General features: G+C 36.2%; 1 protein-coding gene across 1 annotated transcript in view; it reads right to left on the reverse strand.

The window, feature by feature from the left end:
• Positions 1-3,383: 3,383 nt before the first annotated feature.
• The window catches only part of SYNPO2 (synaptopodin 2), a 79,914-nt gene continuing 69,637 nt past the window's right edge, over positions 3,384-13,660 (reverse strand). Inside the window, 2 exon segments of the mRNA XM_061372121.1 lie at positions 3,384-3,694; positions 3,697-4,072. Of these exon segments, the coding sequence (XP_061228105.1) occupies positions 3,510-3,694; positions 3,697-4,072 (561 nt within the window). The 3' untranslated portion in view covers positions 3,384-3,509.

The following is a 13,660-nucleotide window of genomic DNA, read 5'->3' on the forward strand; positions in this document are numbered from 1 at the left end:
AAACAAATTGAAAACAAATAATGAACAAGAGCTGTAAACATCATCATCTAACATACCTAAAGAAGCTAAATTTTCAGTTACATTGTGTATTCAGATACTGTGGATTTTAACAGAGACATCTCTGAGAGTGAACACAGAAACAACATTTTAAATACCAAGAGAATTTTTTCCTCACATTTACTGAGCAGAACTGTGCGTTCAAACACAAATGTAAGAAATATTTGTGTTAATATATTCAGAAATCACTCATAACAGTCACAAGTATTTGATAGAAAGATGCTTTGCTAGTGGAGGAATGGGGTGATAAACAGAAAGTGAAAAATGCCATGTGGTTTGTCATAAAGCTCTGTATGCGTTAATATGTCATTTAGTAGTCTGGGCCTGCTGCTTTCACTGAAATCGGTACATTGCCTCAATCTGGTTTTAGCCTGATTTCCTTTGTAAACAAGGCTATATCTGTCCACATGCCTGTGTATGTGTATGTCTGTCCTCCCATTAATAACTTTGAAGATGTTTATATCTCATTTCTATGTGGCAGTGGAATAGATCTCAAAGACTTTGAGGTCTTTACCCACAGGCTTCGTAAAAACAGCTGGGTGGAGGATGGATAAACTTACCAGCATTGCTATTGAGGGGTGTGCTGCAGTGTGAACTTACTCATTATTAGATAAGAGAGAATCCATATGGAAAAGAGAACTAGAAAATCCTCATCAGGAGGAAAAAAATCTGTAGTAGAACATGTTAAACACCCACAATTATCTATGATAAGATCAAAACCCATGGAATTCAATGTCTGTAATTTTCATGTTCACAGAAATACTTGATGATGAATGCCTTCTTGTAAATAGAAGAAAATTCTAAGGCTATACTTTGTATTTCTTGGGACATTGGCAGAAAGTCAGTGATTCCATGGGAAACTTTCTGATTCTGCCATTCTTGTGTTTGTTGTGTATTAGGGCTTGATCATGTGTATATTTTTCTGTATTGCTATGTGATCACAGCATTAAATGTTTTCTAATATCACTTTGTATAATCATTTTTTTGTAACATCAAAATTAAAAAATACCTTTGGCAATTTTGAAATGCATGTAGCTTAAAATTAAGCACACATTTCCTTCTGGTACATATATGACCTTAGAATTTACGACATATGTTTCAGTAAGAATTCAAAAGTTAGGTATCTGATTCTGAGAATTAAAATATATTGGGTGAAAATATGCCTTACTTCAAATTCATTAATCTGGTTTCCTGTTTAGCAATGTAAAAGACACAGTTCAAAACAGAAACCTGAACTTGAGCTGCATACAGGTTATCATTTTGTTATGGTAATGTGTACCACAGTTCAGCAAAATAGGTAACCATTATATAATTTTCAGAATGTAGGCCTTCTGTGAAATAAATACAAACTATAATTTATTGAATAGCTAAGGCTTCAATGACTTTAAATTATAACATTCACTAAATTTCACTTGGAATTATAATTTCACTGAAACATGGAGATTGGCCTGGATCTGAAGAGAAGCCATTAAGACTAATGGGACTACCATAGTCCCATTGGTTTCCATGGGAGTATTCCCAGTCATGATAAAAGGGGACATTATGGGACTTGGCAAAGGAAAATGTATTTTTGTTTGTGTGACAGGAAAATTTATTCTGATTATATGCATATGTGAGAAACTCATTTTCAGGCCTATCATGGCAGCCTTGTTAATGTAATTTTTCTACAAAACCTTTTCTATGCAAATTCATATTTCATGAAATAAATTTGTAAGGTGCTATAGCAATATGATCCTATTTCAAAATTTACAGCTCCCATGCCTTCATTTCTTGCTTAGTCAAAAGGATCAGTTGATTTCAGGGAGAATTCTGTTTGAACAGAGGATTTCTGCCAATATAAACTCACTAAGTGAAGATTTTTCATGTGATTATTTGGTTTTATGGGAAGTTCCAGGTCAACTAAATTTGGGTTTAATTTTCCTTTTTCCACTATACCAATTATATTTTATATTTGTTCTAATGAAAAAATTTCTGCAGATGGGAAGTTTTTGTACTATGTTCTTTCTTACTGCATATGTGTTTTAGTTCATTCTAATCTAATCACTCATAAGTGGCAACCTTACTGAAACTAAGGGTAGCTTAACAGTGCTTTTGCAGTAATTTTAGATAACTGCTTGACAGATCCTTGAAGAATGCCCCCAAAAATGAGGAGGATGCAGAGCATTTTGTAAAACTTGGGGCTTTCATTTAATACTCTAAAAAGATCTAAACTACCCAATAAGCTTGGCCTACATGTATGTTCAGCTGCTTATTTCTACTGTTTAAATAAGCTCAAGTGCAAGATATGTATCACCAGCAAAAATTATTTACTGTCTCTTCAGACGCATCAAGACACTGTAACCAACTGTCCAAATATTTGCTACTCATACTAGACTCATACCATTTAAAACGTGTCATTAACTCTCTTCACATACTAATTTCTATCTAGGACAGGTATTGTTCTTGATAAGCAATACCTGATCTGTTTTCCAAACTGAGAATACAAATCGAAAGCTTTCTAAACATTGAGCTACCTAAATACTAAGAATAACAGCTCAGCCAGTTGGGTTACCAGACTCTGTAGCAGTAACTGTTGAGCAAATAATGCATTTCACAGAGAAAGGCTGTTCAGCCTCTGACTTTTTTGTTAGTTTATTACAAAGTTAACTTGCAATCCCGTTTAAGTACACTCTAAATACTGTCCTCATCCTTTTTGTTATTCAAGTATCATGGTACTGATCTTTGTTAATAACACCTTGCTTCCTGTTTGGTTTGGATTATTTGATTAATTAAAATATGCAAAGCTTCCTCAAAACTGTCTTGAAATCCATCTGAAATGGGTGACTGCTCAACAGTGCATGTATCTACATGTTTAAGAATTCAGGCACCATGACCACAGATGTATTTTAACTGCGGCCACAGTAAAAATACTCAGTGGTTTACTTTCTTAGCTCATTAAAATAATGCAGTAAAGAAAACATACGGCAAATAAGCCAGTGCTTCCAAGTACTCCACTTCCACTGGAATTTTCCCAAGTCTGCTTATATCTAGTACCTTGGAACTCTAATGTCAAACATACCCAGAAAACCTGTGAGATCCTGTAAAATACTTCTTGCCTTAAAAATGCCCTAATTTTACTTCCCCCCACCATACACACACACACACTAACTTTACTGCAAGCACTTCTACTGTCTCCATCTACATCCTTTCTAGGTCTGTGCATCAAGCACATTGGTTGCCCTGCTTTCATCCTACTGCTCACCCCAAGAAATGTGTATTTTTGCCTTTTGAGGAACAGAACAATCTTAGATTAGGTGTAAAACTGAGTCTATTGTAGAGCCCTCTGGTCCATTCAGGTTTACCTTCTCATTTCTAAAGTTCACAGATTGTCAGGCCAGCAAGAAACTCCTCCAACTAAAATCTAAGGCTTGTAAAGCTGAAAGAAAGGAAAGTATGTCAGGCACTTCAGCTGCTCATGTTGGACGCCTCCATCCCCTTGGCTGTGGATTGTAGTGTGAATCAGCTGTTGACAAGCAATAATCAGACCTGAAATCCATGGACATTATATCAGGATCTGTTCTTGACTGTTGACTGCAGTAGGCATACTGCAGATGAGAGCCAGCCTGCGTGGTCACACTTGGGGTGGATAGGGAGCTTCTGGGGGTGATACAATACTCGATTGCTTCCCTCTCAGCAAGGCTACACTACCACTTGGGACTGGAGGCTCATAAGAAACCTTTTGTTCCCATTCATCTGGTTGCTTAGGAAGTGTTTTCCTGTGAGCAGCTGATACTACATTAGCAACAATGGATTCATGCATATTTTGAGGCCCAAAAGCTTCATCCACTAGGCCAAGAGGGGATCTTGATGCTGCTTCCCAGGGAGTCAATCTTTTGCCAGTCCTGTCAACTGCTGTGTCTGTCTTGCTGAAGTCATCAGGGGCTGGTTGAAATGTAAGAGGAGAAGTAGGAGACATTGCTCGAGAAATGAATGAAGGTCTCCCAGGAAGTGATAATGAGCGTCCACTGCTTCTTTCCTAGGAAAACAAAATACTAAATATAGTTACGGTTATTAAAAAAGGAAAAAAGGAAGCTCCTTCACTTCCAAACTGGAACAGCAGACTCAGGAACAGCTACAGGTTGAGCAGAAAAGAAGCAGCCCTGTGAAGAAGAACTTGGGGGTGTTGGTCAATGAGAAAATGAACATGAGCTGACAGTGTGCTTGCGGCCCAGAAAGCCAACCATATCCTGGGCTGCATCAAAAGGAGTGTGACCAGCAGGTTGAAGGAGGTGATCCTGCCCCCCTACTCTGCTCTTGTGAGACCTCACCTGGAGTACTGTGTGCAGTTCTGGTGTCCTCAACATAAAAAGGACATGGAATTGTTGGAACAAGTCCAGAGGAGGCCATGAGAATGATCAGGGCACTGGAGCACCTCCCGTATGAGGCTGAGAGAAGTTGGAGCTGTTTAGCCTGGAGAAGAAAAGGCTGCATGGAGACTTCATAGCAGCCTTCCAGTATCTGAAGGGGAGCCTACAAGGATGCTGAGGAGGGACTCTTCATTAGGGACTGTAGTGATAGGACAAGGGGTAACGGGTTCAAACTTAAACAGTGGAAGTTCAAGTTAGATACAAGGAAGAAGCTCTTTACTGTGAGAGTGATGAGGCACTGGAATGGGTTGCCGAAGGACGTTGTGAATGATCCATCCCTGGTGGTGTTCAAGGCCAGGTTGGACAGAGCCTTGGGTGCCATGGTTTAGTGTGTGTTGTCCCTGCCCATGGCAGGGGGGTTGGAACTAGATGATCTTAAGGTCCTTTACAACCCTAACTATTCTATGATTCTATGAAAGCACATGTCATCTTGGCAATACCTTTGTATGTCTATGGACACTTTTTAATACTTTTTTTTTTTTTTAGTGGAAAAAGAGGAGTTTTAAAAAGGAGGCAGAGAAAGCAACAGGAACAAAGAGCAAATTGAATTTTGGAGGAAAGTAGATAGAACAAAGACAGGCTTTTACTGAAAAGGTACAATTATATTAGCAGGTGTGCATTAACTAGTGTGCCTTGTTCTGAAAAGGCCATTCTTAATAATGAAAAAGTCATGTTGTGACAATTCTGTGTGTGTTTACAAGATTCTTTCTAATATGCAGGCACAGCCTAGTTTATTTGATAACAGGCTCTGTCTAGGATATCTGTCTGAGAGGATATCTATGTCAGTCTTCTTTTAAGAGAGGCATTTCTTGCTCTAAAATTATTAGACTTAATGTAGTTTTTACTTTTCACAGCACAAAAAGAACACAACAAATTAAAGACATTAATGCAATCATTCACTTAATACCCTTACATCATGATATTTAACCTGGCTTCTTTAAAAGGGAGTGACCTCAGAATTTCAGTACATTCTGACCCATTTATAGGAGCAATCCATTCATATTTGACAAATCCTAATCTTCTTAGTAATACAGCACTTTGAAACAGAAACTGTGGTCATGAGAAGGTTCTGCTGCCACAGTCATTTGGCAGCATATGAAACAGGTGCAATGTTTTCCCCAAGCCAGATGTTCTTTGTGTGACCCAGGCAAATCACATTGTTCTTCCTCAGTAGTTTCTATACATGTGGCTCCTAAACTCATTGATTTACACCCATTGATTCATATCCTGAGATTTAAATGCCTTTAATTCTGAAAGCCAGTGTGAAGTTCCAGGCTCCTTTGCCAGAGGCTTTGATAGAATTTCATCAAACAGCATTGGTCTGGGTTACTTTTCCTACTGAGTTTCCAAACTTAAAATACTGTGGACATTATCTACATAAAAGTTGATAGGTATCTGATAATAAAAGCTATAGCTTACCAAGCAAAGATTCACGTAGAAATGGCATGTTTTATAGGCTTTTCTGTCACAGGATCTTGACACTTCTAAGGATCTTAAAAGGCTATTGCTTCGCACAGGCTTTTAAGTCATATTTTCGTATCAGCCTTGTATATGAGAGATAGAAACTGAGAAAGAGGCTACTGATTTCATTATTTGCAATCAGTTTTTTGGTGCTCAGTCTGAATCTCTGAAAAAAGGTGTGACACACAGAGGTTATGTAATGAGACAAATTTCACAACTAGTGCTGTACAACCGAGCTATGAACCGCTATTCCCAGTTTGCAGTTCTGGAGAGGAAAATCCTCAGTGTTATTAATCCTCCCCTCGCATACTTACGGGAAGTTTTCATAAGATTCTGCTTCTATGCAGAAAACAAAATAAAACAACCCTTCATTTTGGGCAACTTTGCTCAGTTATTTTTTATGAATCCTCACTTAAACCTTGAGATGATAAAATTTAAAATGTGGCTGATCAGATCATCACATATAGGCAGATCTCAAATGAGTACTCTAAAATAATATAAAAGCAAGCATGTGAATAATATATAACTATATAATACAAAATATATGAAAAAATAAGCATATAAAAATAATTATCCATTTGGAAGGTAAGTGAATTAAAATATATATATATATATTGTGAAGAATGGATTAAAGTTTTCCTGTACCTAATTCAGTTCACCTAATGAGAGTGATCTCTTTTTCTTACCTGCAAAATAAGAGTCCAGATAATAGATCATGCTTAGAGCCAATAAGTGGCACACCCAGACAGGCCAGTCAGAATAATTCTCCTCTAATGTATTATGATTTCTTTCTTCACTGAATCCACAGAAAAGAGCTTATTCAGTAAGCCTGCTTAGTGCATTTTGTTTAAACTATTGGCAAGAAAACAATATATAAGGTGCAAAAACAAAAGAAGGGTGGAAAATTAGATACAGTTTCTATTAGAAATTAATCTGATAACCTCAAGCATGAAACTAAGAAGATATGATTGTACAGAGGGATGAAAAAGTTGATCAGATCCACCTACTAGTCTACATGTGTTAAGTGTTCTTAGGAGGGTTCTAGAGCATTGTCTATGCTGAGCAGACAGAAAATTTCCCCTTTATTTAATAGAAATTCCATTTCCAAGCCCAGAAAGTACTAATTAGAATTCCAGAGATACAGAGGGAAGTTATGCTGTTGAAGGGAGGAATATCTGACTTTTCAAAACAATTAGATGAAGATACCATTTAGACTGTCAAATTTAGAGAAGAACTCCAGAGTTCATAAAGCCACAGTATTTTTTGGGCCTAAGCATAACTAGTAAAGCAGGAGTTAATTTTCTTTCACTGAGTTTAATCAGGGAATGATAAGTTATCAAGTGTATTTCACTATTTGTCTAACAAAATGGGCCGTTCTACTGTGTTATGAAGATAAAAGTTTAACTTGTAAAAGCAGAAATAGTGTAGACAAAATTAAATGTGTAACTATGGTGAGTTCTACATTTTTTTAAAAACAGTTGGTAGATCAGATTCAACAAAATCAAGATTGTTAGTGGAAAATAAGATTATATTCTATGACGATGAAAACTATTCTATATATAGCTTTGTTATCATACAAGGCAAAGAAAGGAATTTGACAGAAGAGAGCTAAAATCACCTCATTAAAAAAAAACAAAACAACTCTGTATGGATAAAGCAATACAGTATACGGTTACTAGCTCAGGGTTTTGACAAACTGATTCGGGGATGAGTTTTTTACTGGCTTGAGAATCCCCTATGTCCTTAATTTCAAAGACACAATGAACAAGTTATTGTAATTCAAATCATACCTATCCATGGCACATGTAATGTCATGCAAATCATAAATTCAGCATGTAAGGGCTGTTGTAGAAAAAGCAGAATGTCAAATACTGGTAATCTGGAGAATTATGTCTATTGAATTGGTCCTTACCAAAAAAATCAAACAGCCAAATCCTGTGAGATGCCTTGGATATGAACGAGTTTAGTTTCATAGGTAAATAAAAATATTTTATCCATTTTGGTGTGGAATTCTGCTCAGTTTATTAGCTTTCATGCAGTATGGGTCTGTATTTGGCTAGAATGTTAGGCCTTGCAAGAAGATACACAGGCAGCAAACTGGCATCAGTGGTGCCTTGGGAATGATTTTGGGTATACTCATTTTCCTTCTACTCATTTTTTTTATTTTTAACTTTAGTCAGGGTCTTAGGGATAAAATGACTAGGTAAGAATCCAAATAGTTCATAGTGTCTTGTGAGGTGAAGAATGTTTCCTTATTGTAAGGATGGCTTTCCTTGTTTCTGAATAGGATTACCCGGTGATGGCTCTATTAGGATGAAGACATATATGACTGATAGTTTTTTCCAATGGAATTTGATTTATAGTCTGCCAGGTACCCTGCAGCCACAGTAGCAATTTAACTGGCCAGTAAGAGGTTGTGCCAATTTATCTGGAAAAAAAAAAGAAGAAACTCCCTTAAAAGCTGATAAACAGTCACCTTTTCTTATATTTTTTTAACTTGCATTTTCATGGATGTTTCTAGATTTTATCTTAATAGCCATCATCTGTACGACTTCTTTCTGACAGAAAAAACAGGCCAGGTCATCCAGAGAATGCCCCCAGTGGACTGCTTCGTTGGGTGGTATCATGTTTGGAGACTAGATACACTGGGTACACCAAACACATTCAGTAAGACCTGTATTGCTGAAGATAATCTGCAATTCCTTACATCTGGAAGCATGATTTTGCTAAAATACAAATGTATAATAATGCAGAAACTGAGAGAAGATCAATATTGCCTTTTTTTCATTGCAGTTAATTTATTTTTGGTAGTGGCGTTCCTAGACTGGAAGTCTAAGTCTGTATATTTCTAAATGCAAGTCAGGTCCATATTTGATATTCCTATACCGATTTCTGTCACTACTTTGGTGTTCCCCCCCTTCAAACTAACAAACACAAATAGAATTAAGGAAACATCTAATCACTACAGTTCATCATTCACTTACTGGACAGCAGCAGCCCGACATAGTGGTGCTTTCCATTATTTTCCCTTCATATTTAATTCTTGGAGATGCATCTTTTGACAAGCATGTACTAAAAAGAAGGTACAAACCCCATATTATATGGGAAATAAGAAGTGCAAATGATTAATAATTACTTTACAAGAAGATCAGAAAAAGAGGGGTAGATTTCTTCCATTTCTTCACAGAAATGGAGAGAGAAGGAAAAGAAGAGTGTTATGCTACCAGAGTTACGACATTACCACAACCAGAGTTACGGCATTACCACAGATTGTGTTATGGTAATCTTGTTGTAAAGCATTGATTATAATACTGTACCAGCACTCAAAGTTTTATGCTGCAAAACAAACCAGCACCACATAGAGTGATTTATTCTCTTCTGTTGCCTCTTGTGAATGTTTTCAGAGAGAAGGATCTTTTCTACAATAGTTATTGAAGAGAAAGCGATTCTCAGACGTCAAGAAGAGGAAAGGCAGTTAAGAGCTGTCTTGTTTAGGCTAACATTGATTAACATTGATTTTAAAAATGTGAACTATTTATAAACTGGTTTGTAAAGAAAACATTTATTGTACCACTGGCATTTTTGATATTTATAAGCTGTATATTAATAAAAGCTAAAGCAAATGTAATATTACTTCCAAAAGAAACTATTTTGATATATATGTAAATGAATATAAACACAGTACTTATAAAAGGTTTATGCAAATGTAGATCTATTTAGTGTAAGAGTGTAAACGTATACCTTTGTTTCAATCGTATCTATTCAATAGCCCAGAAAAATTGTTTTTTTTTTTAACTTACTGCTATTCCAAATTTTGTGATACAACTTGAAAAGCTTTGAAAAGCTGAAAGACAAAAAGAGCAATACTGAATTTCAATAAATGGTGCAAATTTTAAAGGCATGAGTTGGAAAGATATTTTTCACCTTAGAGACCAAATGGGAGTGCAAAATACTACTTAGTGAAATGATTTCACAATAACTTTTTCTGTCTCAGGTGACAAATCTCCATAGTAAGTGAAAACTGCTCATATGTTTACAGGCTGAAACTGCCTTTTCAGCGGTTAGAGAAGCACGTATTACATTTTCGAAAGCAATCAGGAGTTCTATTTTCAAAAGTAGGTTGGACTCTTAATAGCCCAGTGAAACTCTGCAAATGTACACTCCCAGCTGATTAAGTTGCTTGGAAAAAAATGACCTAGGTGTCTAAGTCATTAAGGCAGTTTTACTTTTATCCTTTCATTACAGCCCTGTCTCTTAATCCCATATCAAAACATGTTCAAATCTGAGTTAACATTAGCACCTGACTAATGTTTACCAAAAAGAGGACAAAGAAGGAGGAAGTAGACAAAACAATTGTAATGTCTCAAAAAATGACTGCGTTTTTAAAAAGCCCAGAGTGATGCATTTCTTATTTTCCTTTCTATGGGCTTATGATAGCTACTGCGGTTAGAGACCAAACCACTGAGAAAACGGTATTACAAAATATGAAATACTTGATTTTTATGCCTTTTAATTCTATCATTCTTTCAATTTTTTTAAACAAAATCCAAGCATTTCAGATTTTTAAACTGAACTGCTTATAGAAGGGACACATATTGTTTATTTTATTACAGCATTTTTATCTGAAACCATTTACAGTTTAAACTTTATGTAATGAAAAATAGTTTCTCTCTGAAATGCTGCCAGCTCTGGAGTAAATGCTATGCTATTATACAATATGAATTAAAAAAAAAAAAGGAAAGAAGAAATAAAACGGAAAAATCATATTTATTTGAAGCTCTGGAAATAATTTATTACAGGCTAAAATTGGAATTCAGTATTTTTGTTGGTAATGGCTGGGGAGGCAGGGAATTTTACCTATCTAACAACTAAAGCCATGTCAGGGGCTGTACTGAGCCTAGAAATAAATCAAAATCACATAGTTCAGGTCTGATCCTAACTTCCTCAAAGCTGTCTTTTCAGTGCTTGCTTTCAAAAATTTATGGGGAATTTCAGAACTGGAACCTAGATTATTCTAAGCTTAGATTATTTATAACTGTGGTATTATTTCAGGTAAGAATAATTGTGATATCATTTTTGGTATACAAACTAATGAAATGGCCACTGTCAAACATACAAGCTTTGTGACAAATTCTGCTTCTCACAGTAAAGTTCTTTTTGATTGTCAAGTAATGATGGAAAAGTGACCTAAGTAGATAAGTAAGTAGAATTAGGCTTTCACTACTGCAGAATACCTAATAGTGCTGCTAACCTGTACTATTCACTGAGCTCAGTTTGCAACTGTGTAAATGAGAGAAAATTAGTGCTTTTTATTATCATTTATCTTTATCCATATATGATCATCAAAATACAATACAGTTATGTCTATAAAAAGCGAATAGATGAAACTTTTTTCACCTTAGCTTTCCTTGAGTAGCCTCAAGGCATATTAGCTTTCCTTGGAACAGGCAGTATATATTTCTTGTAAGAAGAATATCTGCTGCCACCTTCTGGACTTGTATATTACACAGCTTAGAGGAAGGCTTTAGGAGTTGAAGCCTTGTGAATGAACACTTGAAAAACAAGGGCAAAGTTGTTCTTAGTTTGTGACCTTGCTATTTTGTATGAACAATGAAAGCCTTTAAAATTGTTATAAAGTCTAATGGTAATTTTTTCTAAAATCAAAGAAAAGAAATATATATGATATTGTAATACTTGAAGATGGTGGCACTGCTGTTGCTTAACATATCCATACTAAAAGATAAATTACCTAGTTCTTTATGATTTTCTTATAAGGTCTTTCAAATTGAAATTTTCTGGTGCAGTTACTTGGGGTTTTTTTTTCTTATTTGTGCCATCCGAAATAATTCAACCATTTCAGATGCATTTCAACCCGATGAGCTTATATAGTTCAGCCATTTCAAAGAGTGAGAGTAGGGAAAAATACATGTCAGTGACAAAAAAATCTAGCATCTTTTTCTGTGAAAAGTGGTACCACAATGTTCTTTAGAACTAATTTTAGACTGATCTTTCTGTCTTACGTGTCTCATATTTCCATGCAGACTTTCCTTTGTACATTCAAGCTTAAGAGCCTTATATAGGCTCAGTGGGAACACCTTGTGTTTTACACCTAGCTCCTGAGAACTCCGTTAGTGGCGATAATACTCTTAGAACTTGGTCCTTTGACACCGCACAGTAGAACAAAGAGGCTCTCCTTGTGCTTATGCTAACACATAAGTTTGTGAATTTTTCAGGTGGACTGAAATTAAAAACAGAAATACAATTTTTCCTTTGAAAACTGCAGATAATAACAGGAGACTGGATTAGCATGCTTAATAAAGTCTTTGCCTGCCTTACTTGAGGAAGCAGGTGTTAAAACCATGGGAATAGTATCATGTGGTTTGCCTTAGCTTGCAAAGAAAGAGTTCTTCTGTAGAGATCCTTCAGACACTATGTTTCACTGAGCTTCAGGATTTCTTCCACTTTTTAAATAATTTGATGAAAAACCAAAAGTGCTTCCTGTAGTAAACAACCAACCTGAAAAGCACTTGCCAGCCATAGCTCCCCAGTGAGTCCAGCTCCTCCCTTAGGTAATTACATGCAGAGGTAATATTTACTATAAAGCAAGAACAGCTGTTGCCATGGTACTGTGAACTTGTGATGGTGGCTCCACGTGTGCTATATGAAATTACCAGGCTCTCATATTTTCTCAGGAAACCTACCAGCAAACAAATAATTCAGAGCTTCTGAATCTACAGGTTTTTGAGGATCTTGTCAAGTTTCTTCTTTGTATAACATTTCTATTTCAAGCTGAGTTCAGTCATTACAAAATAACATTATGCCAAGCTGTTTAACTTAGATCTGCACTTGCCATGCTGCTCTGTCAAAACGATCAGTGGGTGTATGACTTCAGGCAAAGAAAGATGTATGAAGTTTTCTTAAAAAGGCAAGACTGGAAGAGTGGATCTTTTCAGAACTGATTTTTTTTTTTCCTAAAGCTATAAAATGTGGAAAAGGATCGTGGTAAAAAAGAGGAGAAAGACTTTTATCAGTTGCAAAGAGTGCTGTCGTTTCACTGGTATTTTGCTACCTCATAGGGAATTCCCCACAGGGAGGCTGGAGCAACAGAGCATGACAGAAAGGCTGGTCCTTTGTTGAGGTGTTGTCCTGGATGCTTGATAAACAGTGCTCCTCCCAGATCACATCAGCTACTGTCAAATTCTCTTCATAATTGTTTATAATCTTTTATCAGAGTTTACCTTAGCACTTTCTAAAACTCTTATGTATAGGATTATCTAGGACAATATGTTTGTAGATCTGTTACCTCTCAGAGCAACGGTCTGTTGATAGGACCTGCTTCTTTTTAAAGCTCACTTTTTAATTTTTGCTGGGTATTAGCATTTTGGTTCTTTCACAGTATCTCTTTGTAAATAGTAGTAGAAAAAAAAAATTATGCCCAGTGATGTGAGCACTCTGTCATCCAAGAATAATCTATAAACCTTCAACAAAAGGCTGGAAATAGCCTTCTCTGTGCAGAATAATTAAACCCTTTCTTTTCTTTCACCTTGAGTATTTCATGATCCTCTGTTAATGAGGAATATGATTATCCTGTACAGTCTCTGCTGCTTTTCTGGATTTTCCTCCCCAGTGCTTGGCTCCCTCTAATCCTAGTAGTTTTTTTCTCTCATAATTGCTGCTCTGCCCCTTAGTCCTAATTTTCCTACCTGAACCACACACCAGCTCCTCACTTCCTAAGT

Source organism: Neopsephotus bourkii, unplaced genomic scaffold (genome assembly GCF_033783945.1).
Source record: "Neopsephotus bourkii isolate Nb327-2 ecotype Australia unplaced genomic scaffold, CSIRO-AGI_Nbou_v1 NB_1598, whole genome shotgun sequence".
Taxonomy (NCBI): domain Eukaryota; kingdom Metazoa; phylum Chordata; class Aves; order Psittaciformes; family Psittacidae; genus Neopsephotus; species Neopsephotus bourkii.